The following is a 19,995-nucleotide window of genomic DNA, read 5'->3' as shown; positions in this document are numbered from 1 at the left end:
AAAGACTCTACTACTACACACACCCAGAATCAAAGCCAAAGTTCTCTACTCAACCAACATCATAGATACGTCTTCAGGAAAAAGTCTTCCCATGTGAAAGCAAATGTTAAAAATGGAAAGAAGTGACTGTTAAACAAGATGCACAGATATTGACATAAGGACACAAGAAACATTTATAAAGCAAGGAAATATGACACTTCCAAAGGATCATACTAATTACCCAGCAAGAGACCCCAATCAAAATGAAATTTGTGAAGTCTTGGATAAATAATTCAAATTATCGATTCTAAAGAAGCTCAGTGATATACAAGAGAATACATAAAAGTAATACAAAGAAATCAAGAAAACAATTCAGGATACTAATGATAAATTTACCAAGGAGATAGCTATCATACAAATTACCAAAGAGAAATTATGGAATGGAAGAATTCATTTAATGAAATACAAAATACATTTGACACTTTCAACAGTAGACTAGACCAAGCAAGAAGAAAAAAGTTCAGAACTAGAAAACAGGTCTTCACAAAAAATGCATCTGGCAAAAATAAAGAAAAAAGAATATACAAAGCATACGTGGCAAATGGGACACCATTAAACAACAAAATATTTGCATTTTCAGTGTACCCAAAACCAAAGAGGAAACAAAAGAGTTAGAAAACCTATTTAACAAAATGCTAGTGGAAAAATTCCCAAATGTAGCAGGAGACTTAGTCACCCAGACACAGGAATCTCAAAGATTCCCAAACAGATACAATTCAAAAAGATCTCCATAGCACATAAGAGTCAAACTGTCAAAAGCAAAGCCAAAAAATTCTTAAAATAGCAAGAGAAAAATATGTAGTCACTTATAAGGAAACCTTCATCAGATGAACAGAAGATATCTCATTAGAAACCCTACAGGCTAAAAGATAATGGGATAATAGATTCAAAGTCCTAAAAGAAAAAAAAATGCCAATAAAGTATGCTATATTCAGCAAAGGTATTCTTCATTAATGAAGGAGAAATAAAGCCTTTCCCACACAAGCAAATGCAGAAGGAATTCCTCATCACTCGACCAGACCTACAGTGAATGCTTAAGGGAGTCTTACACCTGGAAACAAAGAAACAATATCTACCATCATGAAAATGCAAAAGGAAAAAACTCACTGGTAAAGCAAATACACAAATGAGGAAGAGAAAAGACCCAAATATTACCACTACAGAAAACCATCAAACCACAATTATAAATAATAAGAAAGTAAGAAAGGACATACAACACAATCTGAAATTAATTAATAAAATGACTAGAATAAGTCCTCGCATATCAATAGCAACCTTGGATGTATATCGATTAAAATTCCCACTTAAAAGATAGACTGACTAAATGGATTAAAAAAAAATCCATGATCCAACTATATGTCGCCTATAAGAAACTCTTTTCACCTGTAATGACACATGTAGACTGAAAAGAAAAGGACGTAAAAAATATTCCATGCAAATGGAAATCAAAAGCAAGCAGGAGTAGCTATACTTATATCAGATAAAACAGACTTTAAGTCAAAAGTGTTAAAAAGAGACAAAGTCATGGTATAATGAAAAAAGAATCAATTCAGCAAGAGGATATAACATTTCTAAACATATACACACCCAACAGTGAAGCACCCAAATGTATAAAGCAAATATTACTAGACCTAAAGAAGAGATAGACTCTAATACAATAAGTTTAAGACTTCAGCACTCTATGATAGCATCAAACAGAACATCTATACAGAAAATTAACAAAGTTGGATTTAAACTTCACATTAGACTAAATGGACCTAATAGACACTTACAGAATATTTTACCCAACAGCTACAGAACACAAATTTTTCTCATCAACACAAAGAACATTCTCCAGCCTAGACAATATGTTAGGACACAAAATAAGTCTCAAAAAATTAAAAATCAAAATAATATCAAGTGTCTTCTCAGATCACAGTAAAATAAAACTAGAAATCAATAACAAGAGGAAATTTGGAAACTACAAATACATGGAAATTAAACAACATGGTCCTGACTTACCATTGGATTAAGAAGAAATTAAGGAGGAAATAAAAACATTTTTAAAGCGAATGAATATCTAAACACAACATACCCAAAGCTATGAAATACAGCAAAAGCAGTCCTAAGAGGGAATTTTAACAATAAATGTGCACATTCAGAAAGTAGAAAAATTCCAAATAAACAATCTAACACTGCACCTCAATGAAAAAGAAAGCAGTATCAAAGCAAACTCAAATTAGTAAGAAAAGGAAATAACGAAGATCAGACAGAGTTAAATGAAATAGAGAGTAACAAAAGAATGCAATGGAGCAATGAAATGAGAAAAGTTGATTTTTTTGAAAACACAAACAAAATAAATAAACTGCCAGCTAGACTAACAAAGCAAAAAAAGAGAAGATCCAAATAAACAACATCAGAAGTGAAAAAGGGAGATATTACAACTGATACCACAGAAATACAAAGGTCATCAGAGACTATTACGAACAACTGTGTACTAACAAACTGGAAAACTTAGAGGAAATGGGTAAGTTCCTGAACACATACAACTTACCAAAACTGAATCATGAAGAAATAGAAAACCTGGACAGACCTATAATGAGTAATGAGTTTGAATCAGTAATACAAATTCTCCTGAAAAAGAAAAGTCTAGAACCAGACGGCTTCACTATCAAATTCCACCAAACTTTCAAAGAAGAAGTAACATCAATTCTCCTCTAAATCTTCCAAAAAATTGAGGGGCAATTTCTCCTTCTCCCTAACTAATTCTACAATGCCAGCATTTCCCTGATACCAAAACCAGACAAGGATGCAATAACAATAAAACAAAACTACAGACCACTATCCTTGATGAACATAGATGAAAAATCCTCAACAAAATACTAGTAAACTGAATCCGCAGCACATCAAAAAGATTATACACCACGATCGAGTATGATTTATTCCAAGGATACAACGATAGTTCAACATACGCAAATCAATAAACATGATACACCACATATCAAGAGAATGAAAGACAAAAACCATATGATAATCTCAATAGATGCAGAAAAACATTCAATAAAATTCAATATCCCTTCATGATAAAAGCTCTCAACAAATTAGGAATTGAAAGAACATATATCAATATAATAAAGATCATATATAAAAACACACAGTTAACTTCATACTGAATGGGAAAATTTTGAAAGGCTTTCCTCTAAGAACTGGAACAGTATAAATATCTCCACTTTTACCACCCCATTCAACATAGTACTTGAAGTCTTAACCAGAGCAACCAGGCAAAGGAAAGATATGAAGGACATCCAAATTGGAAAAGATAAAGCCAAATTTTCTCTCTCTGCAGGTGATATAATCTTATATCTAGAAAAACCTAAAGACTACACCAAAAAAAGTCTTAGATCTGATTAATTCAGTAAAGTTGCAGGATACAAAATCAACATACAAAAATCAGTACCAGCTGGGCATAGTCGCTCACACCTGTAATCCTAGCATTTTGGGAGGCTGACTTCTTGAGGCTAGTAGTTCAAGATCAGCCCGGGCAACATAGTGCAATCCTATCTCTATATTTAAAAAAATAAAATAAAAGTTTCAAAAGTCAGTAGTGTTTCCATACGTGAACAATGCACTAGCCAAAAAATGAAATCAAGAAAGCAATATCATTTACAATAGCTACCAAAAAAAAAAAATACCTAGGAATAAATTTATCCAAGGAGGCACAAGAACTCTCTAGGGAAAACTACAAACAATGATGAAAGAAACTGAAGAGGACACAAATAAATGGAAAGACATCCCATGATCATAGATCTTAATATTGTTAAAATGACCAAGTTGCCCAAAGTAATTTACATATTTAAGGCAATCCCTAACAAAATACCAATGTCATTTTTCACAGAAATAGAAAAAATATATAGGGAGCCCCTGAAGAGCCCAAATAGCCAAAGCAATCCTGAGCAAAAAGAAAATGATGGAGGCATCACTCTACATAAATTCAAAATACATTACAAGGCTATAGTAACCAAAACAGCATGGTATTAGTATAAAAACAGACACAAAGTCCAATAGAATAGAATAAGAAACCCATAAATAAATCCACATATTTGCAGCTAACTGATTTTTGACAAAGGCAATGAAAACTTACAGAAAGGACACCTTCTTCAAGAAATAAACTCTGGGAAAATTGAATATCCATATATAGAGGAATAAAACTAGACACCCATCTCTCATCATATACAAAAATAAACTCAAAATGTATTAAGCACTTTAACATAATACTCAAAACTATAAAACTACAAAAGGAAAAAAACACTTCAGGAAATTGGTCTAGGCAAAGATTTTATGGCTAAGACCTCAAAAACACAGGCAATAAAAACAAAAATAGACAAATGGGACTATATTAAACTAAAAATCTTCTGCACAGTAAAGGAAACAATCAACAGAGTGAAGAGACAACCTGTTAAATAGGAGAAGTATTTGCAAAATATTCATCTGACAAAGGACTAATACCCAAAATGTACAGGAAACTCAAACAACTTGATAAAAATAACAAGTAATCGCATTAAAATGTGGGCAAAGATATATAGACATTTCTCAAATGAAGACATATAATGGACAATGGGTACATGAAAAAAATGTTCGTCATCACTAATCATAAGGGAAATGAAAATCAAAAGCACAATGTGATATTATCTTACCCCAGTAAGAATGGCTATTATGTTTTAAAAAAAAAAAAAAAAAAAAAAAAAGATGCTGGTGAGGATGTAGAGAAAAGGGAACACTTCTACAATGTTGGTGGCAATGTAAACTAGTACAGTCACTATGGAAAACTGTGTGGGGGTTTCTCAAAAAAAAAAAGAAAAGAAAAAAAAGAAATCAGTGTATCAAAGGGATATCGGCACCCTCGTGTTTATTGCAGTACTATTCACAATAGCTAAGATATAGAATCAAGCTAAGTGTCTATTAGTGGATGAATGGATAAAGAAAACCTGGTATACATACATAATGGAATACTATTCAGCCATAAAAAGAATGAAATCATGTCATTTGCAGCAACATAGATAGAATTGGAAGTTATTACATTAAGTGAAATAATCCAAGCATGGAAAGACAAATAGCACATATTCTCATTCACATGTGGGAGCTAAAAAAAAGTTGACCTTATGCAGTTAGAGAGCAGAATGATAGATACTGGAGGCTGGGATGTGTGTGGGGGCATAGGGGGTTGGTGATAAAGAGGAGTTGGTTAATGGGTACCAACATACAGTTAGGTAGAAGGATTAAAGTCAAATGTTCAGTATCAGAGTAGGGTGACTACAGTTAACAAGAATGTATTGTGCATTTCAAAATAGCTAGAAGAGAGGACTTGAAAGGTTCCCAACACATAGAAATGATAAATAATGCAGGTAATGGACACCCCAAAAACTCTGACTTGATAATTACATAGTCTATGCATGTAACAAAATATCACATGTACCCTATAAATATATACAATATTTGTACCAATAAAAAAAATAGATACCTCTCCAAATACATAGTCCCCAGGAGAATATAAAGAACCACAACTCCGGAGAAATCAATATGCTGTAGAGAAAAAGACTTGTGTTTTCCAGAGCCTCATCCCTTTGATGAGGGAAGTCAGAGGAGCTCGATACTATAGATGTTGGCAGATGAATACATCAGCTCCCTGAGGATCTGACCCTACCTCGAGAGTCTACAATATTAGAAGGTTGTAGGGAGTTGAACACTGGAAACAATTCACGTTCTTTATGTAAAGTTGAAGAATTAATTTGAAGCATGAATGGGTGGGAAATACCAATGATCTGTCACAGATGATGAGTGATAGTATTTGTCTGAATGAGCCAAGTGGTGGGGAAAAAAAGGTTTACAGAGACAGCAGATGCTCACTCTGTCTCCATTACTGCCCCTCTGACAGCATTGGCCAATAGGATACAAAGTCATGTGGAAATGAGACCTATGGGCAGAGCCCGATGGGGAGCTTGGTTATTACAGGCTCTGGGTTGTACTTCCAGGAAGACCAGAATCTAAATGGGTCTCTCCGGTCTCTCCCATGCCACTGAGACCTACCAGCAAGAGCGCAATCAAAAGCACCCTCCACAGAGGAATTCACAGCAGTGGCTATCCGAAGGGTGCTTCCTGAGTCGCCTGGAGCAGTTTTCATTCTGCATATTAAAAGAGACTAAACCCAAAAGTCATATGAGGATAAACATATGCACGTAGTTCATTTATTTTTCTTTTTAAAGAGGTACTGACCTTGAAACGGCTGATCAGATCATAGCGTGTGAGTAGTTCATAGAAAATAAATTTCAGTGCATGATCTCCACTGGCCTCATTCAGGGAAAAGACATCAAAGGACCACTTGTCCACATCCTGCAGGACAGGGTGGGGAGAAAGAATACATAAGCCCACCGTCACTTACACGCCAATCAATCTCCCCACTTTCAAGTCTGTCTGCAGCCCTCACTGGAGATTTCACAGTGTGACACTAACAGCCTTTCCACTCTCAAACTTTTTCCAATCTGGCTAGTCTACATAGTATTTACTGTTTAAAAAAAAATCAAATAGTGTTATTACTAATAAAAATAGCCATTTCTTGAGTACCTGCCATATGACAGGCATTATGGTTGGTGATAAATATGTAATTTATCCTGAAAACAACTCTAAGTGATAGATATTAGTCACATTTTATGGATAAGAAAATTGATAAATTACCTAATTTCCCTAACACCCAAGGTGAGTAAGTGCTGGGGATACAGGCAAGGCCAGAACACAAACATAGGTTGGATGCCTGAGATCAGTCGCTTTGCATTAAGCCCTGCAGCTGCTACTGTTTAATTCACCACAGGCTACGGTGCTCCTCTTCTCTGAACTTCTCTCCAATCCCTTGACACTATCCAATGACTTCCTCTAAGTTTACAGTAAAGAATATTAACTCATTTAGAAGTGCTCAGAAACTTGTGTGATACAGAACACAAAATAATATGCCACATCAATCTAAACTGCTGAGCTGAAACCAAAAAGAAAGCATTCATTTCACAGGAGAGAAAAATGCTACCATTTCTGGAGTCGCTAGTCTGGGATCTTGTCCTCAAATCTGTAAGTGACTTTACTGAAAAAAAGTAAAAGGAAAAACTAAACTGAACTCACACCTTACATATTATCCCTGAAGTTCGAAGTCTTTGCCTATAAATAGCTACCCCAAAATATATGTAAATACAGTCTGATGTGCTTTGGTTTATCCTAACCAACTTCTTGTGGATGTAGTAAACAAAGATTTGTTTAAGCAATGGTTAAAGCAACAGTCATTTGGTTTTTCATGGTACCAAAATCTCACTTCCTGTAGTTAAGTGAAGCATATTGACTTGAGCTTGACAGCAAGGATTCATATGAGACCACACTGCCTACAGGTAAGGTGTCAGATGGTACACTGGTAGAGACCTTGGTTCTCATGAGTGACTCTCACCCCAGCCCTCACTGAATTCCAACATAATCCATTCATCCCAGTTTTGTTCCTGACTAAACATTCCAACTGTCAAATTCATCCCAAAGCCATTAAGGGTCTCCCTCCTAGATGCTAAAAAACAGTTTTCAGGGAAAACAGAATTGTATATAGGAAAATCAAACTTTTCCAGAGGGGTTTCAATTGAATTATTCCAATTCACACTTAGTGGTAACCTCACTTAAGTCTTCAATAACTGCCCCTCCATTAAAATAACCAAAGAAATAGCGACAGGTACATTTCTGTGAGCACCTTTTCTGTGCTACCTTATGGCGCTAGACATGTCAATTAATCTCAGAGATTAACTGACATGTCTAGCGCCATAAGGTAGTAGAGCCAGGTAATAACCTCACTAACAACGCTTAGTGATCTCATTGCCAACAGATGAAATTGTAAATGCCATGAATATGTGCTGTGACCCAGGCCTTATCCCTTTAATATCCCACTAAGGCCTAGGCTATAGACAGCAAGGACACTTAAGATTAACCCAAGACCTAAAGCTTTACCTCGGTTACTATCATTGGCACTGTCATGAGTCACATATATTGTCTTATCTTTAGTACTAAGGAAAAAGTCACTGACAACTCAGTAGGTTGGAAAATGCTGTGTCACTTCTGACAATTTTTAATCCTAGTGTCCAGAAACGAAAGGGCTCTCTATCACTAGAAATAAAGAGATTATCATGATAAAAAGCTGAAATTTATTCTGAATATCAGGACTTAGAGAACAAAGAGGATGAGCAAATAGAGACAGTGAGATGGATGTCTTCTTTGGTCCCTCATGTTAGGGAAGGCTTAGCTGTAATTCTCAGTCTAATGTTCTTCAGAACCAGTTGAGGGGCTCAGCAAAAATATGGATCCTCCAGTGGGGACTCCAGAGAATTCTGGTGTGGGGCCTGGAATCCGCATTTTTAACAAGTACCCAGTTTAACTGCCTTCAACCATTCTTCCTCATTCACCAAATTTTGCCCAAGGACACTTCCTACAGAGAAATTGCAGGAACTTCCTGTTAGTCTAACACAAAGGAAGCCTGAACCTCCTCATCTCCTCCCACTTTAAACCTGGAGTCTTTCCAAGGTGTCACTTCCTGAGTCACAAAACAGATGCCCTTCCAAAGAAGAGCATACAGCTACATTTCCATTAAGCTAATCTCAGAAGACTAGAGGTAGAACACCTCAAGTTAGAAGCTTACATCTATACATGTATATATAATGGAAAAAGTAAAAAGAACATAATGCAATATGTTTCAAATTTAGAGACTGGTTCATTATTCTCTTATGTAAATATAATTTTATGTCATGTTCTTACATTAACCACAAAGCTTAACATGACGATAGCATAAGAGTTATTTTAGGGAATTGTATTCTCTCAGTCTTTAGGGAAAATTTCTGTAATAAAAGAAAACAGTAGTGATTCCATATGAACTTCTGGCAATGAAGTGGAAATAATCTTTTTTGTAACATGTAGTACATAAAGAAAGAAACAAAAGAGTCTATATCTGTGATCGCTTCAACTCTTTGCAAATAAAATTAGCATCTGGAGAAGTGGAAAAATATTACATTGCAAAAAGCTTTGAACTTCCCCAGTAAACGAGGGACACAGCCAAGAGAAATAGAAGCTTCAGCTTTAATGCACATACCAACAATATATGTGAGGAGAAGTAGCAATTTATTTAGAGAGCTAGTAGGTCTTCCTTATCTGAATAATCTAAGTACCTGTCCCCTCAGACAACATGTGTGCATCTGAGAATTTCTTTTTGTGAAGTATAAAATAACAATTCATGCACATCACAGTTTGTTCCAGTTCTTTTTCAGTTATTCTACATAGAAAAGAGGCTTCAATTTAGAAGCAACATTCTCATAAATGTCTTGGTACCAGTATACCCTTTTGTATTTATGTTCCTGATAAAGGAAAAAATTAAAGACAAAAGATGCTTTTAATGTTTCTAAGACTTTGATTGAACGTTCAGGTTCAATTATGAAAATCAGTGCAACTTCATAGTGGATATTAAGAATTATCAGATTTCCTGAAGTGATTTCACTGGTTAAAATGTACATTACACTCATGTATTGGGCATCAGATTAGGGGTTAAAGAGGAATGGGAGAAAAGACATGTCTTCTTGCTGGGTCCTTCCTGAGTATCCTTCCTGCTTTTAAGATTAGGTAAGAGACGGAAAGGGTAGAGACGAACAAGGATAAATGAGAATCTGTGTATGTATGGTCTCTAAAATTCAGCTAGTAAATGTCTCTGAGACAAGAGAAAGGCCTATGAATATATAATCAAGATGGTCCCAAGGGGCTCTTTCCTGACATTAAATTAATCAAGAAGCACTCCCCACCCCCTAACCCCCTGAATACGTAATTTAGCTTCTGAAAATATCATCACATTTTTCAGGTTTTGGAGAAACAAAACAATGACTTTAGCAAAGGTCAAAACGCTACAATGTCCCTAAGCACATGGCCCAAGTCCATGCATAGACAACATGTGATGTCAACGAACTCAGTGATCCTGGGCTACAGGATCAGCAACACATTGGTATCCAGAAGCCAAATCAAGTTTAGCAAATCTCAAATACGCTCAGACCAATGGATCTTCATCAATATCTGCCTTCAGGAATGCATCTGCTTTGGGGCTCCTAGAGATACCCTATACAATTCCAAGAACTTGCCTGATTAGAGGTAATTCTGCAGGATTTAGCCCATTTAAACTCAAACATTTGCATGACTTCCAAGGGAACATCTGGCTCAATGAGAGTCTTTGGGAAAAAAAAGGGATATACAGATGGGACAAGGACTCTCGAGCTATATGTTCATGCAGTAAAACATTACTAAGAGCTTACCATGTACCGAAAACTCTGATATCAAACATTAGCTCTGTCTCTAATTAACTCTTTTTTTTAAATCTTGCTGAGTCTTGGTTTCTTCATCTATAAAATGGACTTGGAGTAGGTAATCAGATAATGGGGCAATTACAAATACTGAAGATCCTCCTAATGTTGAATACTTATAGCCATAACATACTTGATCTCATATGGCAAAATCAGATAAATCTCATAATGACAGATCACTGCATAAAACCTAAACTACTCTAGAGTACTAGAAAGAAATGAAACCCACACAGAGTTTGATTATTTTTAAATTGGGAAGATGAAGGGTGAAAAGACAGTGATACTGTTAGAACACATAACAAAAAGATAATGAAAGAATAAAGTCAGGAATAAATGGAAAAGTAACTGTAAATGAAAGCCTCTTATTTTCTAGCAATTCAACTCTACTTTTCATTAGGTACTATGTACATTATAAAATCTTTTCACTTGTATTACCTTTAATGCCTCAATAACAGCTGGTGGATAGCTCAGTCCAACCATGTTTGATGTCCGTCTATACATTCTGAAAAGTCAAAAGGGAAAAATGCAACATGATATCTTACAAAGTAGGATTTGTAATCCATAGACTCATACCAAGTATTGACAAATAATGAGAAGTCAAGTGGGGTGATCCAAAGAACCTAAAATTCATTTTTTGACCTTTTTTATATTCACTCAGGTGGTCTAAGTGTTAAATTCAAAAGAAATTAAAGCAATTCCAAACATAAGAACCCCTGGGGGGAAAAATACCTAACTCTATAGGCCCCAGACTGAAAATTAAATTATTAAATGGGTCACTTCTTTGGCCAGAGTGAATTATAGTACAGAATAGACAGTAAGCGCTGTAGTAATTTAACCTGAATGAAGAACTCCTATGGGTAACCCATTTAGAATAGCTTGTTCTTTAGAACTGCCAAAAACAAGAAGGAAAAATGTCCCAGGTAATCTTTAAACTCACCATGGTATTTCTAAAATGTGTAATTACACAATAAGGATTATAGGAAGAATATATCTATTTCTGGAATCTATTGCTAGGTAAGGGGGTCAATTTGATTTCAAAGAGTAAAATAGATAATAAAATTGAGTGTCATGGGGACTTCAAACCACTGAAATGAACTGTCCTCCCTGGATCCAGCAACCTCAAAGCATCCCAGATCTGTTCCAAATGGAGACACCATCCACCTATTTCAAAAGATGATAGATGAGATGATTTCCTGCTTTAAAAATTAGAGACTGAACTGAAACTAAATCTTCTCTGGTAAACAAAAACCTTCCAAGCAAAAGCAAAAAGCTTTTCCTAATGATGCTACAGAGATTAAAATAGACATGTTTTTGCCATTTCTCATTCAAGACTATCTGTTTCTACCCACAATTTTCAGTATTTATAAAGATAGGAAAACTACATTAAAGCAAAGCTTCCAGTTATTGGAAACGTGTTCCTCTGGCTGCTTTGGTCACTGAATGACAATGAATGACATCTTTACCTCTCCACAAATATCCCAGCCTGCACCGCGTGAACGATGCTCTTGAACCGGGGCTTCTCCTCGCTCCTCCTGAGCATCATCCCCATCTGCCGTGTGAAGGTGGAGGCCAGCCAGTCTCGGACCTCAGAAGGCACAGCATCTGACTGAATGTCACTGAGCTCATCCTCTGTATCCAGGAGTCTCCTGAACACAAGAAAGAGAACCAGGACACTGAGATTAAATCTGAAGTTGGAGCTCTCTGTTCAAAACAGCTGCTCCTCTCTGCCTCACCTGCATGCAGGTGCAAAGAAACCAAATTAAACTGGCCACAAAAAATACAGTGCCTTTTTGGGAAGGCTTATGTAAGCTCGCCATATGTGTTTCAGGATGGTCTTGGCCTCCACTGATATTTCAGGATGATTCTCTTTACCAGACTGGACAAAGGAACTGGTCCATTGTACCCAGAAGCACTCTGTGGCATTTGAGTGAAATTTAAACCTTCTATTTAAAAATACATTCACAGGCAGCCTTTTATTAGTTCATAGATGGACCATGTGGCACTATTTTGTTTTATTAAAAAATGGACACTTAGAGACTTTGCAAAGTATTTACCAAATCACAGCAACCCAGTCCTCTGAAGAAGTGATCCTAAGTGATGACAATTAATATTCTTTCTAGTTTGATAGGTTGCTACCAAAATTTAAATGTCTAAATTCAAGCAAAATTTTCAAAATAATGCAGTTCTTTATTTTTGCACAATGACTGAATCATGTCACAGCTGTGTTTCGCTGATTTTTCAAACTTGTACATAGGTCAGACCACTAGAACGGAACACAAAGAGCAATGTTAAAATAAAACCTAAAATAGCATTGCATATTTATAGTAAACCCAACTACAAATTAGCAGTAAAAGTTGCTGCCAGCGTAAAGGTGTTTGATTTTTTTTTTTTTCCTTTAGACTTACCAATTGGGGTGGGGGTAAGCGGAGGAAATACAACATTTGGAAAAAAGCTGTGATATCGAATTTCCTTAAATTAGAAACCAAGTGTGTCACCAAAATAATAATAATAATGATAGAAACCGTACAAATCTTAGATTGCTGTGAAATACTTTCAGATTGGAATTTGGCAAAGAAAAGTAAGACATCACAAATACTGACAGAGAAGCCTGTCTGAATTAGAAAAAAAAAAAAAACAAAAAACCACCTTTCATATTCAACATTGCAACATTTTTCAAAAGAAAAGCAATTTTGTAACTTGCAAACATATGTAGTAACTGAAATCGCTTTAATACATTTAGATAATTCAAGTGCAATAAGCCTGCTAAGTAAATCAGCGACACACATAAGACTGAAGAGGGAATGCTGGGTGCATAAGAGAACACATGCTTCTCGATCACTTCAGGAGCCTCCATTTACTAGTGGACATTATGAATTAAAACATAAACACAATTTTTAGACTGACACTAACAACATGCAATAATTACAATGGAGCTCCACATCTGATTTTTAAAATCTTAGCAGATTTTTAAAAATTAGCTTTTCTCCTCTTTCATGATCTCACTTCCTTGTCATGACAGTCATATGAGATATGTTCTATTAGCTCCTTTTATAGATAAGGAAGTACAGAGAGTAAGTGACTTGTCCAAATCTATCCCCTTTGTTTGTGGAAACTAAAACTCCAAGATGAGTAATTTGAATGTCACCCCATTCCTGGCATGGGGGACAATGTCAGAAAAGCCATATAAGAGAAAATTTACCATCACTATACTAATCTCTTTTGTCATTTTTAGCTTACCTTGTTTCATCAATATACACAGATTCAAGCACTGTGGCTGCATATTCCAAATTCTTCTTAAGATCTACTACTGAAGCTTCCCCTCTCTCTAATTGTTTGACCAAAGACCGTAATCTAGAAAAATAAAAAGATACAATTTCATTAGAATAGAGGAAACAAAGAATAATCCTATAACTATGGTGATATATTTTACAGTCATCAAATATTCTCACTTATTCTGATACATCTGAAAGGAAAATAATTATGGGACCAAAGGAGCAAGTAATAAAATAAATGTATACATTTTTGCCATTGTGAAGTAAGAAGAAAAAATTTCTCTCCAACCAGGCACTGACCATACTTTCTAGCTAGCTTTTATCTTTATGAGTCCTAAATTATCAATGATTTTGTTTTTTCTCAAATTTTCATCTTTTTTGTTCTATGTGGACGTAGTAAAGCCTGACCAGCAGCAAAATCACCAAATACCTCTTGAGATTCTGCTCTGCTGAAGGCACTTGGTTCAGCAGTGGCCCCAGATAATGGCAGCCCCATGACCCAGGCATGTCCCAAGACAGATGAAAAGATTTAAACCACTGAGAACCACAAAAAGGCTACATAAGGAATAGATGAAAGCAAATTGTTTTACTGGATGGAAAAAATCACTCTGAGAGGAGATAAATACCCTAATTTTTTAAAAAAAGGAAATATGAGGATGGATTTTAAACCGAGGAACTCCAGACTACACAAGAGAAGCAATAAAACATGTTTTTCTGTTATTTATATGAACATTATCTGCACAGAGAAGGACTTAGTATTCATAAGAACAATAAAATGACTACAGATGATCAACATGAAGTAACTGAGAATACTGTAAATACCACAGAGATTTGGAGATTGGGCAACTCTTCAGGCTGTTTGACAACCAGCAATGAAAATAGTAGAGACTTTGAAGACAAACTGGGGTTTGAAATTCACTTCATAACTTATTAGCTGTGCAACCCTAGGTAAGTTATGTAACATCTTTGAGTGTTATCTTAATGAAGAGCAAAGTACAAAATTTCTAAAGTTGACCTAAAGATTAAATGAAATTGATATACAGTATGTGACTCATGGTTGTCCTTTGAAAAGGCAATTGTTACAACTACTGTCATTATTCAATGACTTTGATCACTATAGATAACCAAATGAGAAAAATTCTAGCAAGATGTTTAAAATTATTGTCAAATCTCCATTTCCCATTGGTATATGCAATCTGTTCTCACCTTCCTGACATCAAAATATCCTCAGATAGGTTGTCTTCACAGCAAGGTATAAACTACTCCCTTCCTAATCTTCATGAAAATGACCCACAGTAAAGAATGAGAAAAAATCTTGGATCAACCTTAAAAAGTAGGCAAGGGGGTCAAACCTTAAAAAAAATGTCCAGGAAGTTCAATGATATAAAATACAAATAAGATTAGATTCAGGTTGTCTCTACGTGAATTATGAATCTCCAATATATCAAAGGGAAATATGCAAAGGAAATCCCCTGAGCCCCTGCAGGCTTGAAGGGGAAGGTCAGCCTTGGGAATGCCATTAGCAGCACTGGAAAGAGTTCTGAATTTCAGAGGCAGCACGGGACAGGGAGTTGGCAGGGAAGGGCTTGCCAGTCACTCACACAGAAGGGATAAGCAGCCTGCCAAAGAATGGGGAGACGGCAGCAGGGAGCCCTGACTGCTGTTCCAAATAAGGATTGGAAGCTCTTTAGCAAAACACATTCCTGGCTAAGTCTGCCTCCAGTTCTGACTCTCACCTCAAGGTGCCCAGCTACCCCCTAGGCTGTTTGGACTTTCAAACGACAAAATGAGAGTAAAATTCAACTTTTTAAAGTTTACTCTCAAAAATGAGAGTAAAATTAAACTTCTTAAAAATGCCTCTCTTCATTTGGGATTTACAGGTTCTACCAGGAACTGACATGAATTTCTAGTAGAACCCATCTCAACTCTAGAACCTAAGAGGAAACGACAAAAACAAAGAAAATGATGAGAAAGATTATAAGAGTAATAGAAGTAAAAGCCAGAAGACCCTATCTACCCATAATAGAATTTTCACAGGAAATAAACAACAGAAGCAGCTTTTAAACTGAGTAAGTTTTCCTAGGCTAAAGTAAAATCTGTATAAGCAGATGAAAAGGGATCAAATACAATTTTTTAAAAGTAAATGAAAACATCAAATGTATGCTACTGTAATTTTTAATTTCAAAGAATAAAGAAATGAACCTGAAAATCTTTGAGAAAATTAAACATAATACTTACAAAGTAACAAAAAATTGTCCTGGCCATCTACTTCTATCGTGTCAAACATCAAAAAGCAATTTATTAACAGTACCAATTTTTGAGAATAATATGGGAAAATTCAAGACATTTATATCTATATCTACAGAGTTACCAAGTACATAAGAGGCCAACAAAGGTATTCTCAGTTGTCAACAACTTCAAAATTTATCATTCATACCCTTTCCAGAAAACAAAACAAAAACTTTAAGGCATACTCTAGGACAGTGGTCTTCCAAGGGAGTGGATTCGTGAGTCTCCAGTTAAATGGATTGTTGATTCATAACCTAGATTTAACTAACTCAAACTTTATCAAATGGACAAGTAATTTAAAAAGATTCTGGCAAGAAGAGGAAGATAAAATAAAATGCTAATAATACAAGGACAACTAAACGTGAAAATGAGCTGACACGTCTCCTTTTACTAGGACAATCTCCTATTTCTCATACAAACACTTCCTCTCCCACTTTTACAAACTAAAAGCTAATTCTCATCAGTTGAAAAATAATTGGAATTATTAAGGACATTATATGGACTACGGATGTATAGCCACTACTTTATAACAATTCCCACTCCTGAGAAAGCACAGTATTGAGAGAATCAAGTCATGAAGGGCCTCATATCACCTTGTGATCAACGGGCTGGGACCCCAGGCCAGAGCAGGAGTGGGGCCTTCAGGGAAAGCTTCACTCAGAATCTCACTTAGCTGTTCCAATGAGTAGCACTGAAATCAGCTCCACTAGAGAGACCCAGGCTTTGTGCCACAATTAGAAAATCAGCCATTCAGAGGCTTCTCCCTGATGTAGTCACCAGTGGTGCCAGGCAGACTTTGGGCAGTCATATTTATGCATTCAGTGTGAAGTTCTGACCCAACAGGAAGCTGTAAATAGAAAGCAAAACCCTAGCCAAGTGGTTTCAACAGATCCAGAGAGGAAATGACACAGAAATAATGCACCTTTTGGATGCGTGGGGGACACTAGAAATTTACATGTAACCCCGTCTTTCCAGCTTATGAGACGAGCAGAAGATTCAATCAACTTCCTGGCAGACAGTGAGGGAACCTAGAACACAACCCGTCACTCTGGTTATGGAAGAACACCCAGCTGACATTCACCTTTCTTTACTCAAGGATGATGAAACAGAAGAAAACATTCATGAAGAGATACAGCAATAAAGACAGAAGAGAATACAGCATTCAAAATGCGAAACGACTCAGTTTTGAAAAAGAAAATCACTAACAGAAACAGAAATGAATTTTAGGAAGCATCTGCTGCGTGTTCAATACAATTCAAAAAAACATAGATCTGCGAAATAAAGGTAAAAGCCCAAATCAATATAATAAAAAGTTTCTTTAAAAAGAAACAAAACATGACAATAGAAAGACTACAATAACTTACTGCTAAAAAGAAGTTAAGTGGTGAACAGTTTTGTATATACCCATCTCCTGTTTGGGTGTCACCCATGTCAGATACAAGCTGCAGCTGCCAATTTTCTGCTTTATGTAGCTGCCACATAAACCCTAGCAATTCCAGATGCCCCTTTCAAATTCTGTTGAGCTTTAGCATAGCATTCAGGTGCTTATGCTCCATCGGCCCCTCGCCCACTTTTCTCTACCTCTATCCTTTCCATTTGGGATATCCGGCCCTGCCCTGCCATAACCTACCTACCTCTTGGTGAAATGGCTATTCTTTGGGCAAAAGAGTTTCAAACTAGCTCTTTTATCATTGGCCAATTAGTAGTTTCAAAAGTTCCTGAGAATAAGGACCCCTCTCCATTTGTCTTCATAGTGAAGATATTCCCTAGATCTTAATCTATCTTAAGAAGGGTTGTCTGAAAATTAGCCAGGATCTTTCCTACCCATGTCATAAAATATTTTTGTTCAATTGGAAAAGACTAGCTGAGACCAGAGAGCTCAGCTGCTCTCCTTTGTTTTCCTAGTAAAGTTGTCTAGATGCTTTTCATGTGAATCCATTCCATCTAAAAGGTGAATGTCCTCAGGGGCCAGGTCCCATGGTATGCTGTAGCCTATATTTTGGGAAAGATGGATATCTGGTGTTTTAATACTACCCAGGGGAATTTTTGGCCTGGGCACCTAAGGGGAATTTATTTCATGAGCATTTGAAATAAATTCACAAGGAAGGAAGATAAAGAAGTAGGAAAATACACAAATAATAATAATAATGATAATGATAATAATAAGGTTTCTCTTCCGAGAGAATGTTCATAGTTTCCAGCCCTCCATCCATTTCTGTCACTGTGGCTGCCAGATAATAGTTCCAGTATAGAAGTGCAGCACCATTTTAGGAAGTGCTTATGCCTTCCAACTTTGGCAAGATGCCTTTCAGTTAAGACAGTGTGCAATTTCATTGTGGATGAGCCATTGCATCTTTTCATGACTCTTGCATTTCTTGGTGTAAATGCTTTGCTTTCTGTATGCTTCTTAGCTGCAAGGCATATGATGAGATACTGCATATCTTCAGTTCCCTGTGCCCTCAGATCCAGAGCAAGCCCTGGATGCTGACTTCCCCTGACCCCATACCAATCAACATGTGGGATGCATAAAGGTGTTGGAAGAGGGAAACTATGTGAGGAAAGGCCAGAGCACTGTATTTTGGAATTTAAAAGGATGTTAGGGAGGAGAGGTATTCTTTTTTTTTCCCACAAAGATAATTCCTAGAACCAATGGAGTGAACTTCATTAAGAAGCAACGTATTGGTTCAACTTTATAACTTAGAAAACTGCCTTACACTGGACTAGGCACTACTCCCCACCCCAGTGAGGTCACAGAAAGCCCTATGACCTTATGCCTTGAAAACGTACACATTTGTTGAGCATTAGACCCTGCTAGAATTTCATTCACTTTGCACAGGCAAAAATGAACTGTATAAAGAAGCTATGGAAACATACTGTCTCATGTTTGTCTATTCTGTCCAAGGTTATTCCCTCTGAGGAGGGGTAGGCAGCTCCTAAAATGCCAGTGTGGCCAACAAGTACTGCTGTCTCAGAAAGGCTTTGTTTTGTTTGAAACGATATGAGAACTGGATCTTTTACAGTACTTTCTCTACATGTCCCAGTGAATCACGAGCCCTAAAAACTCATTTGAATTTAAAAAAAAAAAAACTTCATTTCAGTTCATCACACCCATGTATTCATAAGGCATACTCATCTCTGTGTCCTTTTCACACACCTGCCTCCTCCACGTCACTCCTGTCCTCTGCCACTTCCCTAAATGCCATAGAAAATAACTTAAAACAACTCTTCCGAATGGGATGCCCCAACATGACTTTTAGTCTCAATGCTTTAATGCCATCTGATGATGTCATCCAAGCATTTTTCTGGCCATTTGTTTGTTTCTATAATTAATGACAGCTGATTAAGATGGCTGCACTTGAAAAACATTCAACACTGGGTGTCTTCTGTGTGCAGGCACTGAGAGAGATAGGCTCTAGGAATACAAAGTGGGGAAATGCAGTGCCCTCTCTCAGGTAGGGAAGACAGAAAGCTAACCAGCACCCACAATACAGTACTGTAAGTGAAACGGCAGAGGTGTGATGGGGGCTAAGAAAGCACAGAGGAGAGGAATATTCAAATAACAAAGCCCTCCCTAATGGACCTGATCAGCGCCATCTTGAAGGCCACGTAGGGGTCAGTCAGGCACACAGGATGGGATAGGGAAACGGCAGACTCTGCATGGAGAGAGCAGACTGAAGGCAGTGATCTATTCAGAGACTCCCATGTCTGTATGGAACTCAGGGGCATGTCAAAAGATAAAACAGAAGGTAGGGGCTACACCACAGTAGACTTAGAATCTCAAGCTAAAGAAATATAATATTATCTTGGAGATAATGGGGAATCCCTGGAGAATGTTTAAATGGAGGAATAGAATGATGAGACTGGCATTTTAGAAATATCAATCTAGCAGCTGAGTACAGGAGCACAAGTAGTGAGTAAGTTGGAAAACTCTGTTTTCATTGTAATCAGGCTTGTCTGATACTCTGAACAGCACGGTGTGAATATTCTCTCTCACGTGATGGAAATTTGATTGA

The 19,995-nt window shown here is 36.6% G+C and overlaps 1 protein-coding gene across 9 annotated transcripts in view; it reads right to left on the bottom strand.

The window, feature by feature from the left end:
• The window catches only part of PDE1C (phosphodiesterase 1C), a 661,967-nt gene that overhangs the window by 122,945 nt on the left and 519,027 nt on the right, over positions 1 to 19,995 (bottom strand). For all 9 annotated transcript variants that reach the window (XM_025380636.1, XM_025380634.1, XM_025380635.1 and 6 more), the window contains exons 4-7: positions 13,659 to 13,772; positions 11,885 to 12,067; positions 10,857 to 10,923; positions 6,289 to 6,405 (exon numbers count right to left, since the gene is read on the bottom strand). In XM_025380636.1, coding sequence (XP_025236421.1) covers positions 6,289 to 6,405; positions 10,857 to 10,923; positions 11,885 to 12,067; positions 13,659 to 13,772 — 481 coding nt within the window. The remainder of the gene's footprint in view (positions 1 to 6,288; positions 6,406 to 10,856; positions 10,924 to 11,884; positions 12,068 to 13,658; positions 13,773 to 19,995) is intronic.

This window comes from Theropithecus gelada, chromosome 3, assembly GCF_003255815.1.
Source record: "Theropithecus gelada isolate Dixy chromosome 3, Tgel_1.0, whole genome shotgun sequence".
Lineage (NCBI taxonomy): Eukaryota > Metazoa > Chordata > Mammalia > Primates > Cercopithecidae > Theropithecus > Theropithecus gelada.
This window is presented reverse-complemented; position numbering and strand designations above follow the sequence as displayed.